At 43.7% G+C, this 18395-nt stretch overlaps 1 protein-coding gene across 1 annotated transcript; it reads left to right on the plus strand.

The window, feature by feature from the left end:
• Nucleotides 1-804: 804 nt before the first annotated feature.
• LOC310941159 (axin-2-like) lies at nt 805-15447 on the plus strand (the record flags this gene model as incomplete). Its single annotated transcript, XM_083906279.1, has 10 exons — nt 805-1640; nt 4210-4350; nt 6981-7083; nt 8938-9078; nt 10051-10469; nt 10560-10709; nt 10948-11178; nt 11354-11458; nt 12012-12137; nt 15321-15447. 10 exons carry the CDS (start codon nt 805-807, stop codon nt 15445-15447), a joined length of 2379 nt encoding a protein of 792 aa, XP_083762405.1.
• Between the last annotated feature and the right edge of the window lie 2948 nt (nt 15448-18395).

Consider the following 18395-nt stretch of genomic DNA (forward strand, 5'->3'; position numbering starts at 1 on the left):
ACAGTGTTGTGGCTCACGGAGTGGATGAGGTGGATGTTTTTACTCCACATGTTTCAGCACTGCCTCCGTGCTGCCTTGGTAGTTCAGACACGTTGTTCGTGGGGCTGTGACTTCAATAATGTGCTGTAATCGCCTTCACGGGCAGATATTAACGCGACTGATCGCGCACGTTTACGCATGAGCGGCGACTTTTCCCGCGGGGCTTTTTTTAACCCATCCCGGGGTCATTGTAGTACAGATCAGATGCAGTTTTCACCCCGTGTGTATATTTCACAGATGGGCAAGTGTGTGTGTATGTTGTGTGTTCACACGCGTCCGATGCTGACTAGTTATTAATTGGAGTTGAAGCCTGTGACATGGACTCGTTAGGGAAACACGTGTAAGCCACAGTTGAGAGAATTTGGTGAAGAGTGAGGCTGTGAGCTGATGATTCTAGTGAAAATGGGTTTTGATGTGAAACATCAGTGCACATTGAGAATGTAGGCTGCACTTGATCTTTCATTTTGGATATAAATAGATAAATGAAACGAAAGAAAGCCTTTCATATTTCCTCTCCCTCTCTGTTTCTCTGTGTATGTGTGTGTGAGCTGCGGCGACTGTGTGTGTGTTTGAAAGGGACTGTTTACTTGATGTCTTTCTTTTGAAGTTCAGCAGGATCTGGCTTTGATTAGATCAATACTTTGTGTTTCAGAGTGAAGAGGAGCTAAGAAGCTCCCCCGCTGCTTTTAGAGAGTGAGGAGGATTATAGGCTGTGGAGCTCGGTGGAGGCACGACGGCACTCACACTGCAACCGGAGCTGGAGCCATGAGCAGGGCGCTCACGGAGCACATCAGCAGTAGCTTCCGAGAAGATGCTCCTCGTCCTCCGGTACCGGGGGAGGAGGGAGAGGCGTCATGCTACAACCCCAGCAGATCTGCCAAAATGAGAGCGCAGAGCAAGGTTAAAGAAACCCCCGCCGCTGCCTCCGCGCCTCCCGGTTCCACACCGCGGAGGAACGAGGATGGACTCGGGGAGCCAGAGGGCAGCGCGTCCCCGGACTCACCCTTAGTCCGGTGGACGAAGTCCCTGCATTTTCTCCTGGGCGACCAGGACGGCGCTCACCTCTTCAGGACCTTCTTGGAGCGGGAGAATTGCGTGGACACTTTGGACTTCTGGTTCGCCTGCAACGGCTTCAGGCAAATGGACTTAAAGGATACCAAAACGCTGAGAGTTGCCAAAGTTATTTTCAAGCGGTACATCGAGAACAACAGCATTGTCGCCAAGCAGCTGAAACCCGCCACCAAGACCTTCATAAGGGATAGTATTAAGAAACAGCAAATCGATTCTGCCATGTTTGACCAGGCGCAGACTGAAATTCAGTCCAACATGGAGGAGAACGCGTACCAGATGTTTTTGACCTCTGACATATACCTCGAATACGTGCGCGCTGGCTGCGAGAATGCAGCCTACATGAACCACGGCGCCCTCGGCAGTCTGAAGCTGATGTGCGGATACCTGCCTCCTCTCATGGAGGAAGAGGAATGGAGTTGTACTGACCTGAAAGCAAAAACATTAAGGTCTGTGGTTGGACTGTCAGCAAAAACCCTGAGGGCCACTGCTACCATCCGGACAGCTGCTGAAGTCCTGGAGAACAGTTGCAGGTAAGTTTTTTTTGTTTAGTTTTTTTCTTTTCTCATGATCTCAAATTCCTACATTAGTCAAAACTGCTGTGATTGTGTGGTAGGTATTTCGCAAATACCTAAGAAAGAGATAAAGGCACTTGATCAAAGGGTCTCAGAGGAACATGCCTCTACATTTGTGCCTCTTGCCTTGCAGTTAGCCAAGGGGTTGGATGGGGTGGAGAGGTGGGGTGGGTATAAAACATCAATGGATCTCAGCCTTCCTTTTAAGTAAATGGTGTCTTGCAGGCAGCCCTCTGCTGGCTCGCTCAAGTTTCCTGTGCTTTGAAACCCTTCCTCCGGTTCAGGCACAAATTCAGACACTCAAGCCTCATGACTGTTACACAAAACATTTTGATGCCATTGTAAAGTTATGTGTATTTTTGCTTTTTCTACTCATTAAGCCGTATTGTTATCGCTGTAACACCGCAGATAAATGCTGATGCAGAGTTAAAAGAACTTGTGGAGTCTTATGCCAAGCGGGGATATTGTTCTTTTGGTCAGAGATGAAAGTAGAAGTGTTTGTGGAAATAATTTGGACTTAGAGCTCGTCCCACACGTTGTCCAACAGCTGAAATCTTTTGAAGCCAGGAACATTTTTAAAGACTGGATTTTATTTTTGAGCCTGCATCAAAGGGCACTTTAAAACTTTTTCTTTCTATTACTTTGCCCTCACATCTGGACACCATTATTACTGATTGTGTTGACAGTCTTTATTTAGTTTGGTAGAGGTGCAATTTATAGATAATCTGTACTTTCCCTATTCAGTTGACTTAACATAAAGTGTCTGCGGCATTTATTTTTTTAATGGCAGTATCAAAACTAATTGATTAACAGTTAAGGAACTCAACATCAACATTCCACTGTGTTTTATCCTTCATGTGAACAGATGTCAGATGTGATGGTGCTTCAGAGAGTGAAGAACTATTGAGCATGGGGTTTGTTGACATGTGGGCATCTCCTGGCTTCCTGGTGTGATCCCCTGCATTCCTGTTTTTCACTAAAAGAAAAGCAGGAGGGAGGGAGCCCCCTCTTTCTCCTCTCTGTCACCCACACTCTCCCCCTTTCCCCCTGCCCCTCACCATCTCTTTAGGTCAAGCAATTTCCATCTCAAACATGTGGAACTAATTTTGCCACTGCACAGATTCTTTTTTTCCCTCTTTTTTAAGGAACCTTTAATGCTCAACTCCTAAGTGATAGAAAAACACAACAAAACATCCTCAGCTCAGTTCCGCAGCGTCAGCCACTGAAACCACTCTGCCATAGTGTGTTGTCAGTGTTTTCCTTCCTCTTTTTCTTCTGTCCAACACTTTTATCTCCTTTTTGAAGGAGAAAATCTATCTGTCAGAGACTAAGCATGCTTTGGAAGGAGACAGGGAGAGACAAGAGGAGGGAAGGGGGGAATACAGGAAGGGAGGGGGGCATGAAAGCAAGACAGAAAGAAAGGAGATGGAGAAAGAGAGCAGGGGGTGCACAGAGCCCAGCTGTGCTAAATACCTGACTCTTTGCGTGGACCTTCCAAAGGTCAGGTTTGTGCTTGGGGCCTACGGCTTTAGTCATGCTGGGGTTCTCCTCTCAGCACTCCCGGCAGAAGGCATTCTCATAAAGAAAGGGGCCCTCCTTCCCCCTTTCCATCTCTCCCTCCCGTTCTAAAGCTCAAGTTCCCCCTCCCTTTTCTTCCCTCCCTCTTCCTTGTCCACCCCCTTCACTACTGGAACAGGAATGCAACACAGCAGGAGAGAGTAGAAAGACTGAGAGTGAGGGAGAGAGAGAGACTTTAGAAAGGAGAGGAAAGCAGGGGAGTGTGGGTAGAGGAGGGGCCCTAGACAGGACGATAGAGAGGCGAGAGAGACAGAAACGAGAGAGAGAGAGAGTGAAGAAAGACTGATAAGAAAGAAAGAGAGATGAGATGGAATGTTGTTTATTCATAGAGCAGACACCCCAAGTACATATGACTCAATGCCACTTTTTTTCAAGGTTGATATCGCAACCTTGAACTCTTAACAATGCCTTTATCACTCCAATATATTATTGTAGACAACTTAGCATTTGTGCTGATGCATTCACCACCTAGCTTTAACCAGCCATTTCAAAAATGTAATTCTCCCAACTGTGTGGAAAACATTTGCAGACCCCCACTCACATCCTGGTCACATGAACGTGGTGTTGACATCTCACCTTTAAACAGCATGTTACATGTGCTTAGCAAAGCATTCATGTCACATTTATGCTTATAACTTATTACTTAACTTTTATCAACATTATCATATCAATATATTATCATATCATATTTTGATATCAACATTTAGTTTTAGTATTGTCTGATCAGTATTGAGCTGATATTGACACTTAGTATCAGTCTCACCTCGAACGTCTCATAGAAGGTACTTTCAATTACTGATGTTTATAATATCACCAATAGATAATCTGAGCTGCCACATTTGCTTTCAAATTCTGAAGGGAGCAGCTCAAGTAAACTTCACCTGACTGTGTCACACATCTCTTCACACGAACATCACATTAAAAGTATGTTCTCCTGGGTCTTTTGCAGGTCCCATCGTCGAGGAGACCCCGCCAGCCCCTACTTTGTCAACTCCGGCTACATATTTGCCCCCGCCACCAGTGCCAACGACAGCGAGATCTCCAGCGATGCCACGACAGATGATTCCATGTCCATGACAGACAGTAGTGTGTAAGTGGGTTTGGTTGTTATTATTAAATTGGTTGTTCAGCTTCATTTCAACTCAGCTTAAACTCTGAAGATTATGAAGCAACTTCAGGTGGCTCATTTCTATTCTGCTGAACTTGGCCAAAGCTCTTTGAATTTTTATTATTTCCTTAGTATGTAAACATGCCTGGACTAGAGAGTATATTCAACACCTTTTCAGGAAAAAGTCTGCGGGTTAAAGAGAAATATTTAGCCAAGTAGTTCAACACGACTCAGCTTTTCTTGTGGCCAGAGGACAGTTTTGCTGCTAAATAATTGCCTATAATATGTTTTAATTATCCTCTATGATTGACTCCAGGTAATTTTATTAAAGTGTAGTTGTTGCTGTGGCCTCCAGGGAGATAACTCTGGGAAAGTCATTATGTCTGAGGACCTTTTGAAGTATATTCTGATGCGTTACAGGCTGGAGAGAAGGGAGGAAAAAAAATGAGAACGTCTTGATGTGGGAGGGGGCGTTGCCTCATTTTCCTCAAAGTTGAAATGTATCCATCCCACCCTTCTGCCACAACAGACTTGTTTTTTCATATTATCTAATCGCTTTTTCCCTTTGAAGAGATGGAGGAGAAGGGGGGGGAGGAAAATGGCCATTCGGGCCTCAAGACAAACTCATTGAAAAATGTTGGCACCAAATGAAAGGAGGCTTACTCACATGGTGGGTCGGTTTCCTGCCACTGGCCTCTGCGGCGTGCTGAGATCATGTGTCTGCAAGGCTTTCACAGGGGTTACTCATTTCTAGACCTTGGGACAAGGCATAAGGAACTCCCCCTGGCCAGACTAGGGCACCCCGAAAAAAAATCACCTCCACCCACCCAGTCGTCCACAACTTCTCCACTCCAGCCTCCAGAGCCAATAGCAGGAGTGGTGAGGCTCGAAGTGCAAGGGAGTGAGAAAATAAATGGAGTATAAAGGGCTTAACTGAATCGCTTTCAGCCTATTGTTAGGTGAGGGGAGCTTAGGGGGATAAGAGGGTGGCTGGCTGCTTTGAAAATGACTTGAACGACTGAATAGGAGATCCCCATAAAGTAAAATGGTGGGACCATGAAACCATGAAAGAGTCCACGGCTGTTTTCTCTTCCTCAACCTGGACAAAACACCCAGCCGTCACATGGTTTTCCTGGGTGGGAACAGTTTGGACTAATAACACATAGTTGGTGAAAGGGGAATTTGGCGAGCTTTTGCTTGTTAATGCTGTCTTGCCATTAACTTTGCTGCTCAAACTCATCTGGGCCACAGAGTTTTACTTTTGAAGAGTTTCCTGTACCTTGAGGGATGAGGGATTGCAGTCTCCTGAGTGTAGTTTGTGAAACATTGATTTTGGATGTAAGCACCACTTGAAACCTGGGTGATTATTGGCCACGTGCCTGCATCCCCATCTGATTCTACTTGATGTTGTCACTCTTTAAATGTGACTTTGGTGAACTTGTTCAGATGAATAAAGGAGCAGCATCATGTGTCACAGTCATTTTCAGTAAGGTCTTTGACACAGAGATTTCTCCTGTCCTTGCCCCCAGTTTCTTCACTCCTTATTTGAGGGAACAATTTTGATTAGTGTGTCCTTTTATACTGGTTAACAGCCACACTGCAAATTTGAATCTTATTTCCAAGATAAAGAACAAGAAGAGGATGATTTGGGAATGGGGAAGGAAAGAAAGGGTGGTGATGGGGGGATTTTTTTCTTTTTTTGCTTATATCTTATTTATGGATTTACTTGGACGCTGGGGAATGCTGCTGCACCAACTTCAAACATTACCTTATCTTACAAACCAGCCTTTTGATGTAGCTGAGATCAGAGGCTCACAGTAGAGCGCTTGCCAAACGAAGATGGCAGCGGGTGCATATGTGCATGAGTGTGAGATTTCAAAGAGGCAACAGAAAAAGTAGCGTTTGGGCTAGGTCAGACACTTCTGAGCAGCCAAAACGGCCAAGATAATTGGCCCTAGCCTAAGTGGCAGCTGACTGGAGAAGCTAGCAGACACGGGGATGAAAAATGGAGAATACGATTCTCAGAATAAACGTTTAATTGTCTGGAGACTTCTGGTATTTCTTCCTACATCTCTATTTTCATATGCATATATCAGAGCTACAGAGCCAGCAGCACTTGAGCAACATTTGTCAGACTGCTTTAACCTGCAGTAGTTTCTCCAACCAATCTTTATTATTCTGCTTTTCAAACAACTGCTGTCAGAGTTGACAAGGACTGATGTAATCTTATCAGTGGGACTCTTCTTTTGAAGCCCACAGGGATGTTTAGCATATCTCTCCCATTGTCCTCATGTGTTTTGTTATGTGTGTTTTTGTTCCCTTGGCTTCAAGGGCTCCCTGGCCTTTTGATTTAGCTGTAATGTGCCTAGTGGGTGGTTACTGGGTGGCGCTTTGTCGGTCACTTCAATGATAAACTGCCTCCTAAGGGCTCTGCCTCCACAAAAATTGGCTAATAGTGCTAACTGTGGTCGTGGAAGCCTTGGGACCTACTTGATGTGCATATCAGCACATGCATTTGCTTATTGTAGGCCAGTTAATTACATTTTAAGTTGTACTGTTTTTCATTTGAATTTAAGAACAAATAAATAAACATGTAATACATTCTCTTACAGAGATGGAATCCCGCCATACAAGCTGGGCACCAAGAAGCAGCTCCAGAGGGAGATGCACCGCAGTGTCAAGATCAATGGCCAAGTTACGCTACCCCACTTTCCGGTAAGTCGTACTTCCTCAGGTTCTACTTCCTGTATCAGTGTTTCCTTTTCTGTAACCTGCTAAACTCACTTTCACACACTTGACAGACAGTCCTGATTCCCGTAAGGATTTGTGCTTTATTTGATTTTTTTTCCCGCTCGTAGCTTATGTTTTGACAGAACACTGTATTCCATTCCCTTTCATGTTTTCATATACAAGTCTGGTAAATGAAAGGAGGGATTTGCATACAGCTTCACTCCTGAAGCTGTTTCAAGCTCCATCTCAGCAGCTTCTGTAGGGCCACAAACATTAACTTGCGTTTGCGTAGTCGTCTATCTCTACATTCTCCATCAGTAACTGTAGTGTGGCACAAAGTGGTATAGCTTCACATTATTTATGCATTAATAATGGCTTATTTTAGATATCATTTTTAAAACTACTGTTTACATCTCAGTATATGAATCAGGAGCACATCACTATTCTGCTCCAGTTTCCTGTACCCCCGTCCTCATATCCCGGTCCCATCAGTGTTTGGCAGTGAAGTCGTTTGAATTAAATGGTTTGTTGACCTGTTAAACTTATCAGCTTCAAGCAACTAGGTTATAACAGACTGGCGCTGGTTTAAGGGGTAGATTTGTTTGAGACGAGAGAGGGAGAGAGAAATAGAGAATTCTTTTGTCTCCATATCCAAACACAGGTTTGTGTATGTGGAGGAGTTGTGTGCGTGTCTGTGCATGTATTTGACAGTGTTGTCTGCCCCCCTCCTCTTTTTTTTATCTTTCCTTTCCTGCCTTTTCTATCTCTCTCTCTATTTTTCCTTTCCCACTTGCACTTCTTTAATGTCTCCCTTCTGATTTGGAGATGGCTCTGTCTCCCATGATGCACCAGCCCCAGGCAGCAGGGGCCCCCGTGCAGGGCTGGCGCTCCTTTGCCAGCAGCTCCACTTGCCTTTCTTCTTCTTCCCTTCATCGTGTCTACAAAGAGATGAGAGAAACAACAATAAAAAAAAAAGAGTCAAAATCAAGAAAGCCAGTGTGCCACATAACAAAAAAAGTAAGAAAGGGAGATAAAGAGAAAGCGACTCATGCAGTTAAAGAAGAAGAAGGATAATGTGACGAGAATACCTCTGAGCTGCCCTGCATGCAGCCAGGAAATAAATTACTACTTCCCCTCAGATCTTCCCAGTATTTGACTCCTCCATCCTCGCCGCCCACCCCCCCCCCCCCTCCCCCCACACACACACACACACTTCCCCTCCTTCCCTGCCTTGCGCTCTCTTTCTGCCACCATTGCCACTTCACAAATGCACATCTCAATCCTCTTCCTCTTTTTTCTCATGCTGTTAATTTTGTCCCCCTCTGCCTTTTTTTCTTCTCCTCTCCTCACTCTCTTCTCCATCGATATCTGGCTTTTATTCGGAGATTTAAGGCTGCGTGTCCCTCCCACCCCTAGTGCGCGTTTGATGTTTGACAAGGGCCCTTTGAAGTGTGCTGACTTCAGAGGCTGCCTAGCAGATAGCTTGGTCGGGCTACAGAGGGTGCAGGCAGGGGGCCTCCCCTCCAAGCGAGACCAACTGCTACCCCACCATCACTACCCCCTTCTCTCCTGTCCTCGCCCAGCAGCCTGGCACTGCCAAGGGCACTGGGCATGAGAAGATGTGGGGAGGGATAGGAAGCAGAGAAGGTCCAGGTTAGCTCGAGGGCAAGGGCACCTGGATTAGGCTTTTTTTGGAATAGTAGCAGGCTTTTTGGAACATGATAGGATTAGGGCAAGGGTATTGGATTAATGCACCATATTGCATCTATCAAGAACGCTAGACAGTTACACTCACACACGTACTAAAGTGCTCTCTCCCCTGTGTTGCTTACCCTGCAGAGGACATACCGGCTGCCTAAGGAGATGACTCCTGTTGAGCCCTCTGCCTTTGCTGCCCAGCTCATAGCCCGGCTGGAGAAGCTGAAAAGAGAGCAGGACACCATGAGCTCGTTGGAAGAGAGGCTGCAGCAAATCCAGGAGGTATGGAGGCACACAAACCTATTCTAATCATGTATAAAAATGACTTATTTGCAAAACAAACTGGCCTTTGTGAAGCCTTGAGGTTCATGATTTGACTGCTGCCATGTCAGCTTTTGAAATTGGAAATTCACAGATGTTGGACAATACCAACTGTCTTTCACACTGTTGTTCAGTCATGTGCTCTTGTTTTCCTCTAAATGGAATTATAATTTGTAAAATTGACATTGTGTGGTGTTAAAGAATACTTGAAACTAGAGATTGAGACCAATAACTCCTCAGGAGAATAACTGTTGAACTATTTACAGATGTCTTTAATACAACTAGTATAGTTACCTCCTTTTGACTAATTGCTACTTCCATCCTACCTCTTGTATAAGAAACACTTCATCCATTTTTATGTACAACATATAGTTCAAAACAGCTCAACACTTGCGTCCATGGTATGCACAGCTGCCACCTGAAAATTCTACCTTGCTATCCAAATGAGCTTGGTTCCTTATTGCACTCCACAAGATTTTCAGCAGCTTGAGCATTTCGAAGAACAGAAAATATACGAAAGGGATTTGGAAGTCTGCCTTGGTTAAGCTCGGTCTTCCCTTTTCCACTCTGTCCTCTGTTTCATATGGAGGAACTTTCAGACTTAAATTTCTAGACACACTTGAAGTACCTTCAAATAGTTAGCACTTAGCTGCTCTCCAGTGGTACGTTTGCTGTGTGTGTGTAGTGCCATTCTCTTTGTGAAGCACAGGCAAGCTCTGCATTATAGATGAAGTGCACCCAAAGCCTGTTAGCGAAGATAACAGTTTGGCAAAAAGGAAACTGAAATTAAGTTATCCAAGCGTTTGCTCTCACTGACTTCAGAGTAAGATATAAGTCGGTGTAGGTTGAGACATAAATTCCTCTGCTTGCTCTCTTTCCTGTGTATGAATGTTTTTGTCAACTGCCTCAACTTTGTTTTCTTTGCATATCCAGGAAGAGGAAAGAGAGGAGAGTAGTGAACCAGCCAACAACACCTCCCTCCATCACCCTCTGCTCCCATCTGGCAGTCAATGCGAAGAAGACCCCCAGGCTATCTTAGACGAGCACCTATCCCGTGTCCTGAAGACACCTGGGTGCCAGTCACCAGGTGTAGTACGGCACTCGCCACGCTCACGCTCCCCAGATCAGACGGGTGCGGTAGTGTCGACGGGTCATGGGCCTCTTTTCAGTGGTTTTCCTGGGACCAAGGTTCTGATGACAGGCAGGCAGTCCACAAAGCACATCCACCATCACTACATCCACCATCACCACGCTGGGCTGAAGACCAAGGAGCAGATTGAGGCTGAGGCAGCTCAGCGTGTGCAGTGCCTCTGCCCTCCCGGGGGCGCCAATTATTCTGATTTCACCCCTGCGTGAGTGTTACTTCTTTACTGCGATTGCACTGCCCATCAGTCAGCCTGTTTTGCTCTGGACCTAATATGCCTTATTTTGTTTCCTTTCAGTCGCTGCAGCACTTTGTCCAAACGGCCAGTTAAGGCCACAGATGAGGGCGTGTCCTCACCACGCCTTCCCTTAGATGCCACTGATCGCTCTCAGAATGTTTGGCAGTGGATCCTAGAGAGTGAGAGACAGGGCAAGCACAAGCCACACAGGTACGCAACTTCCATGAAAAATTGCATCAATTAATTTGAATCAAAAAGTTGTACAGTCTAACCTCATGCTCAGGGTTTGTAGTGTAGTTTAATGTTAAAAGTGAAGTCATCATTTGAATATGAACTCTATTTGTTTTAAATATGTAATTGACCACAGCTGAAAACTTCTTGAATTTGACCATAGAAAAGGTGTATGAATCCTGCATGTTGTATATTGACCTGGGTTTTCCCTTAACAGCACTCAAGGCCTGAAGAAATCCACCCCACTTGACTCCAAGATCCAGCCTGGTCGGACTCACTCTTGGGGCGGAGGCGGCATCGGCAGCGGGAGTCATCTCCGCGGTCACCACCCTGGTCACCCGTTTATCCAGGACCCAGCCATGCCACCACTGCCCCCGCCCAACACCCTAGCCCAGCTAGAGGAGGCCTGCCGCAGACTGGAGGAGGTCTCCAAACCACCTAAACAGAGGTACAGAAACATGAAGCAAACATTCAACATCACAAACAGAGACTGTATATATACTCTTTATTCCACTTCTGATTGACCACATCAGAATGCAGTTTAAAAAAAAAATTGAAAATCTTGTGGCTTCCCTTCATCTCGATGTGAGCACTGATCAGTCATTGATGTCTGATTTTGACAGGCATTCTACAGCAGCCAGCAGCCTTCAGCGAGACAGGAATCATCCAGCAGCTGCCTTTCCCGCAGGAGACAACCCTCTAGCCACCTCTGGACTCCAATCAGACGAGTACGGGTGTTATATTTTTATGTCTTTATTTAAAATCATCACCTCAATGCTGTTCTGGCTTTTATTGCTCGTTCCCTGCTATCTAGTTTTCTAGATTTCACCCCCATCTCTCTACAAGCTCTGTTTTTTTTTCACAACCATCCTTGCAGATTTTCTTGCCTTCCCCTTCAGAGAGAGAGAGATGCTTTGAGTCAGCAAAGCTATGTCTTTGAAGTCCTTCTCTCACTTTTTAATCATTTAAGATTAAAATGCTTTAATGGGGAATCCTAACAACCCACCCATCTCCCACAACACACACTCACCACTCGAACCCAACAAAGATTTTTTTAAGTAGCCCCTGGTAACTCAAAGTTATGAGTGCTTCATATGTTTGTTACTGAAAAGGGAGGTGGAAGGTGTTTGATGTAAAACTACAGCCATCTGATCTAGTTTTAATTGGATGACCCTCAGTGAGCCAGCGGTTTATTGGCATCGGTAATTAAAAGAGCTGCAGAGACTGTTTGGTCTTACAAGTGCAGAAGTTTGATGCTATTTTTCATTTTGGCATCCCCAGGTCTAAGGAACTAGTAGTCACCTACTTCTTCTGTGGTGAAGAGATTCCTTATCGCAGCATGATGAAGACCCACTGCCTCACCCTGGGACACTTCAAGGAGCAGCTTAGCAAGAAAGGCAACTACCGGTAAATATGATCCCACTCATAATGGCACACAGATGCATGATTCTCTAACAGATGTGTTTATCAGGGCAGTTTGGATGGGCCCTAGTTAGCAATAGGCTTTAGAACATTTCACTCTCTCTGCCCCTCCTCCTCACTCACTAGACAAAGAAAACAAAAAAATCGTTATTTAGATTTTTACTATGAGTTTTTCTTTAAATAGTTTTTTATTGGTAAAGAAATCACAATATATTGCCTTGCTAGTGTTCCAATATATCTATCAATATATGTAACATATTGCCAGATTCTTGCCAATACACAGCCTTAATGCATTTGTTATTCCACTTGTATATGTTTGACTATTGAGTCGGAGTGTGAAGAACTGGAGCCCAATAGTTGAAAAGGAACTGGGCAGATCCTCTGTATTCATAGCTTGCACAAAGAGAGAGAGCGAGAGAGCGAGAGAAGGGGGGAAGTTGAATTATTTTCTCACATATGGTTCTGATTTCCATGGTAAGGCAGCCTCGATAAATATGGCTTTGAAGCCTGGGCCATTTTATTTTGTGCACAAAGACCATTGCGAGGCCTCCACACTGTTGCATCAGACATAAAAATCAAATACCATGAGCATCTTCTTCTTTTAACGACTGGTAACGGTGAACACAGCAAAAATGTCTGCTGTCAATGTCAGATGATGAGGGAACATTACAAAACACTTGCAAAATAATAAAAAAAAGAAAGTTTAAATCTTAAACTGACTTTCATGGAAGTCCAGGCTTGAATGTACCAGTATTGTGCCGTGTTGCACAGGTTGTATACTGCTGAAAAGACAAAAAGCCTGCATGCCCATGACATCAGCATTAGGCTACAGCCACATGTGCTTGTTAGGCAAGAGCAGGAAGGCGGCCTGCAAACAAGTCATTGCACCCCTGCTATCCCATAACTCTTCAGTGAGCGAGAGAGGAGGGTGCATGAGGGGGTTTGGCTTCAATGGCAGCAGAAAGTGTGGAGTTGGTTAATTTGGACATGGCAGTGGTACAGCAGAGAACAGTATGCCGTGGCTCTGCCAGACGATATTGGTGCCAGATGTTGTGAAGAGAGAAAAATCCTGCCACATAAAACATGTTGCAGTGGAAAGACTCCCTCGGCCTCACTCACTGAAACAAAGTGATGACTTTGAACTATTTGTGTAAAAAATGTAGATTTTTGAAGGAAAAAAACCTAGCCAGTTAAATTTAGCAGGATTGTGCTTTCATTTGGTTTCTGCTAATGAAGATGAAAAGGCAAAAATATCCTGCCCAACAAAGCTCAGACAACAAGACAGGAAATGTTGGTTAAAATGATATATCATTAGACAAAGCCAGCACTCCTGTGTCACATCGCTGCACACTTGAGTAGAAAGTCCTTACAGCTGCGGTAACACAGCCTCCTCCTCCTTCGTTTGCGAGTAATTACAATCAACATGGAAAATACAACAGTATGTGCACATTTTTCCCCCTCCTTACATGTGTGTCTGAACGACTCTAGCTAAGCGATAAAAAGCAATTTTTTTCCCCCCTTTTTTCCTCTTTTTTTTATCCTATACGCAGGCACTCATGGTCAAAATGAGGCATTTTTCCATTACAAAGCTTATCATTAAATCCCCTCCCGCTGATCTTTTGCTGGGTTGAAAGTAGAGAGGATAAATCATTAGGAGCTCCAGGAGACTTCACAGTCACTGGGACTAAGCTAACCCTGGGAGTTATCTCTGCTTGAGAGAAGAAGAAGAAGGAGAAGAGTGGGCTAGCTAGGTGACCCGTGACCCCAAGGAGACTGTCTGAGCAGTTGCCACCCTCCTCCCCCTCCCCCTTCCAGGGTAAAGCCCCTCAGGCTGGGCCCACATCCCACCAGATCACACCCAGTCACCAAGCAAGTGACGGCCTCCACTCTGCATCTACTTTCTTCTCTTCCTCTGTTCTCGGCTGGTGATCAGAAAGCTGCTCAAACTGTGTGTGCAGGGAGCTTCTTTCACTTAAATCTTTGTGGACTAGTCTTAAAAAAATGAACACCAGCCCATTGCATCTCTTACTTTGGTTACATCTTCGGATCTTCAAATTGATCCAATACATTTTTTTTGTAAAACTATATACATACATATATATATAACTAAGTTGGCTATAAACACTCATGGCTGACGCCATAGCGTACATTCATCAGATTAAGGAATTAGCATGTCCGCCTAGTTCTTGCATTCACATCGATGCCAATCGATTTCCGAACTCTAACCCTAACTACATCTGAACTGGTCGAAATCCTGTTTTAACCCGGGTTTAAACAGGATTTTTGACCATTGTGAATGGAGTATAATGTTGGTTAGTGTTTGCTTATGTGCAAGCAGAGGACTGTGGTCCTCGTCGCAGGCAGACTCTCAGGCACCTGAAATGTCAACCTGTGTGACAGAAAGGCCCTTCATTTGACAGCCAGCCCAATTAGAAGCCATGGAGAGACACATAGAGGGGGGGGGGGGGCAGTGCTCAAGATGGTACAGGATGAGTGTGTGTGTTGGGGGGTTTGGTTTCTTAAGACAGCCTCTAATTAACCCTTCAACTTTAATAAGACCTTGCAGGACAGATAGGCATCTGTAGAATGGCCAGCACTCCAGATGAGCAATTGGTTGAGGAGACAAGCACACACATACACACATGCTCACACAGGCTGTTTCTAGCAGCTTGAATTATTAGGGGGAGTGTTTAAACGGAGAGTTCAGCTCTGTCTGTGCAGTGGTGTGATGTAGAGTCGGGCTCTGACTTTGAAAGCTATGACTAAGTTGATTTGAGCAGGATCCATTCCTGGCTCTCGTAGTATGTTTGTGTCAATAGTCATCGATTCCTCGTAGAACAAAGAAACATTTTGAACAATCTTATTATGATTTTATGTATATTTTTCTATCGGTCAGCGTTTTGTTGAGCCAAACTAGAGACAGGAAGCCCTGCTCATTTGCAAGTCTTAAAAACTACATTTTTAGGGACAATTTTGCAGTTATTATAATAACGTGATGAATCACAGTCATTTTGGTCAGGATGATGGTGATGGGAAATTTCCAGGCTTAAACTCTCAGGTCTTCAAGTTCAACTTTTGTTTTTTTCTTGTGTTTTTTTTTAAAAAACATACGCCCACACTGATCACACTCTAATCACAGCCTTTTTTCTCTTTGTTTCTGTTCTTTAGGTACTATTTCAAGAAGGAGAGTGATGAGTTTGAATGTGGTGCTGTGTTCGAGGAGGTGTGGGAGGATGCCGCCGTGTTGCCCATGTATGAGGGCAAGGTCCTGGGCAAAGTGGAGAGGATGGACTAAAGCCACTTTGTTTGCCGAACAACCGATGCCCTTCCTTGCCCAACCAAAAGCTAAACTGTCCCTACAAAAAAAACTTGAGGAAGTGACTCTATGTAATTAACATGAACACTCTGGACTCCCTTTTTTGAGTTATTGTTTTTTTTTTTATTATTATTATTTCCTAATATTAAGCTAAACAGAGTTAATATATCCAGCACAAGAGGAGCGATTGAAGGAAGATGAGCCAATGAAGTATACCGAACCCAGAGGAGGAGCCTCACCTCCCTAACTTTCTCAACCAATCAGCCTTAGAAACACAAGGGAATGGCGTGACAGACTTTTAAAGGCCAATACTAGGAGGAGGATGATGTTTGGAGGCCAGTGGGGGTGGGAGAGACCCCCACCTCTTGTTGAATATAACCACTGAAGATGTAGGTGACTGTTTTGTTGAGATGTGATGAGAGACTGATGGTGCGTTCACACCGGCTTCCTGGCCAAGCCACCCTGCTCTTAACGCCACACTCCAACGTCGTCACAGAAATGTCCGTACGTGTGCATATACATACATGCAAATATGTATATATACATGTATTATATATAATAGATGCTTTTTGTCATGAGTTGAAAGTTTTTATTAAGTATTTATTGAAAAACAACCCACTCCCCCCCTCCCTTTTTTCCCCTAAAACTTCTCAAACCCTTTGTCCCCCCCCCTCCCTAATTTCAGCCAATGGGCAAGCTGCTTTGAATGTTGGGAGAATACTGTGGTGATATTGTTTTGTGTGTGAATTTGTTTGTTTGTTTTTTTACTCAACACAAAGGATGTGACACTAGCCTAGCACCTCCCATAGCCTTGTAGCCCCGTCTGACCCAAACTAAGAACCTTAGCAGTGGTCCTGTCTGAGGCTTCATCCATACTATGTTTTCTTAAAAAAATAACATCCACTGTTCACACTACACTGCCATTTTAGAGCCTCAAATACAGACTTTTGAAAACTGCGTTTTTAGTCTGGACTAGCAAAAATTGAGAACTTTGAATAACACATTCACTCTCTGCCTGGTTCTTATCAGCCACGACTATTGGCTGTGAACGATAAGCTTTGTCAACTTACTTCCTTTTCTCCATTGATTCTTTTTAATAATGTTGTCTGCAACTAAGCAGCTAAACAACTGCACAGGAAAAAAGAAAACTCTTATTATTAACACCAGCATGTGCATGGCCACTGTACCAGAATACTTTTTTTTTTTAATGAAAACATAGTAAGTCATGGATGTAGCCTGAGACTTTCTCCCTCCTTTATCCTTATGGGCAATCCCAGTCTTAAATGCTGCTGATAGTTTGTAATGTTAAGTTTGTCACACTAGCGTTTCCGTACCCCGTGTTGTTCTCTGTCTCTCCGTCCAGTGACTGAGCTCAATCCTTTCTTTTGTTGTGCCTTTGTTTGTGAACCAGGCATTGCACAGAGGTTTGGTTGTGGTTGTGTGTGTATGTGTAGTTACAGACACACAAACACACGCAGAAGAGACCTGAAGCACACGTTGTATGCTACAGTCTAATGATGGCAGTGTTTACAGGCCGCGTGTTAAAATAACCCGTGCTAACAAGAAGCAGTTTGTGTCGTTGAGAGTAACGGAAGTGCGCTAGTGTGTCAAAACAAACAACAACAAAAAAAACACAAAAAAGGAAAAAAAAAAAAGTGAACATTGAAGAATTATGGCTTTGATATCCTTTTGAATGTTGTTACAGTAACATCGTATATAGCAGAGTTCCTGTATACATTGTAATTATGCGTTCTGAAGTATGGATACTGAAACATGTGATGCACACACACAGAAACAAAACACACATCAAACACTAACGCTGGTGTTTAATGAGTACAGCACCTGTGCCTACATGGATGCCATACCATGTGCTACCCTGTTTCAGGGTTTTAATATATATCCCTTGATTCTCAGAAGGGTTTTATGTTGAAAAGATATTTTTATGCTTTTAAAAATATCCTGTAATCATGTTTTTTTTGTTGTTTTTACACCATGGCCTTTTTGTTGTTGTTTTTTTGTTTTCGTTTTGTTTCATTCTATCTAAACTGTAAATTATACATTATATAAAGAGTTTCATTTAAAGATTTACATGGACCTATAATTATTGTAATTATTGAGAGATGTAGCCTTTATTAAAGTTTTATATTTTTCAAATGAACGCTGCTTGTGTGTGGAATTGTCTGTATGAAGGTACGAAAACATGCGTGTCTTGCGTTAACATGATTGCACGTTACAGCCCGTTCATACTGCGACAACCCGCAGTATGTTAGATTAGAGAGTTAAGTCCACTTATGGAAACCATAAAGGTTGCATATAAACATGTGTGAGGGTTCATAGAGTTTAACAAATCTATAAATACAAAGCTGAGTATGAGTTTTATTTAGCCAATCATATATCATATAAGTCTCACAGTGTCCTGATGGCTTTTAGGATCTTATGAAGTGTTAATGAGAGACCTTTAATGCATGAAACGATGGAGAACAAATGCTGTCAAAAATTGTCCGTTAGACATTTTGTGAGGGAAAACAGTTGTTAATGCAAATATCAAATCATCCAATCACACGGCAGCAATTAAACACATTTAGCCATGAGACATGAGCGTAATCTTAATGCCTTATTAGGGAAACATCGTCAAAGTCTGGCAAAACAATATACTGCTAGTTAAATCCCAGTAAAACACAGTGTCAGCTCAATGTGAAATATAGCACAGCGTCAATATGTTATAGCTTAATAACCCTCGCTTTACCTTTCGCTGCAAGTCTGTTGAAGAAGGTATGAGAAGAAAGAATTCAGTTAGTGTAAAAGTCATATATAGTTTGTCCATTATGGGCTATTGTGAAAAAGAAAATACATGGATGCATCCTTATTCCTAGCTCATTGTGGGGTAATGAAAATAAAGACCATACAATCATGTGATTACACACTTA

Source organism: Microchirus variegatus, assembly GCF_963457635.1.
Source record: "Microchirus variegatus genome assembly, chromosome: 19".
Taxonomy (NCBI): Eukaryota; Metazoa; Chordata; class Actinopteri; order Pleuronectiformes; family Soleidae; genus Microchirus; species Microchirus variegatus.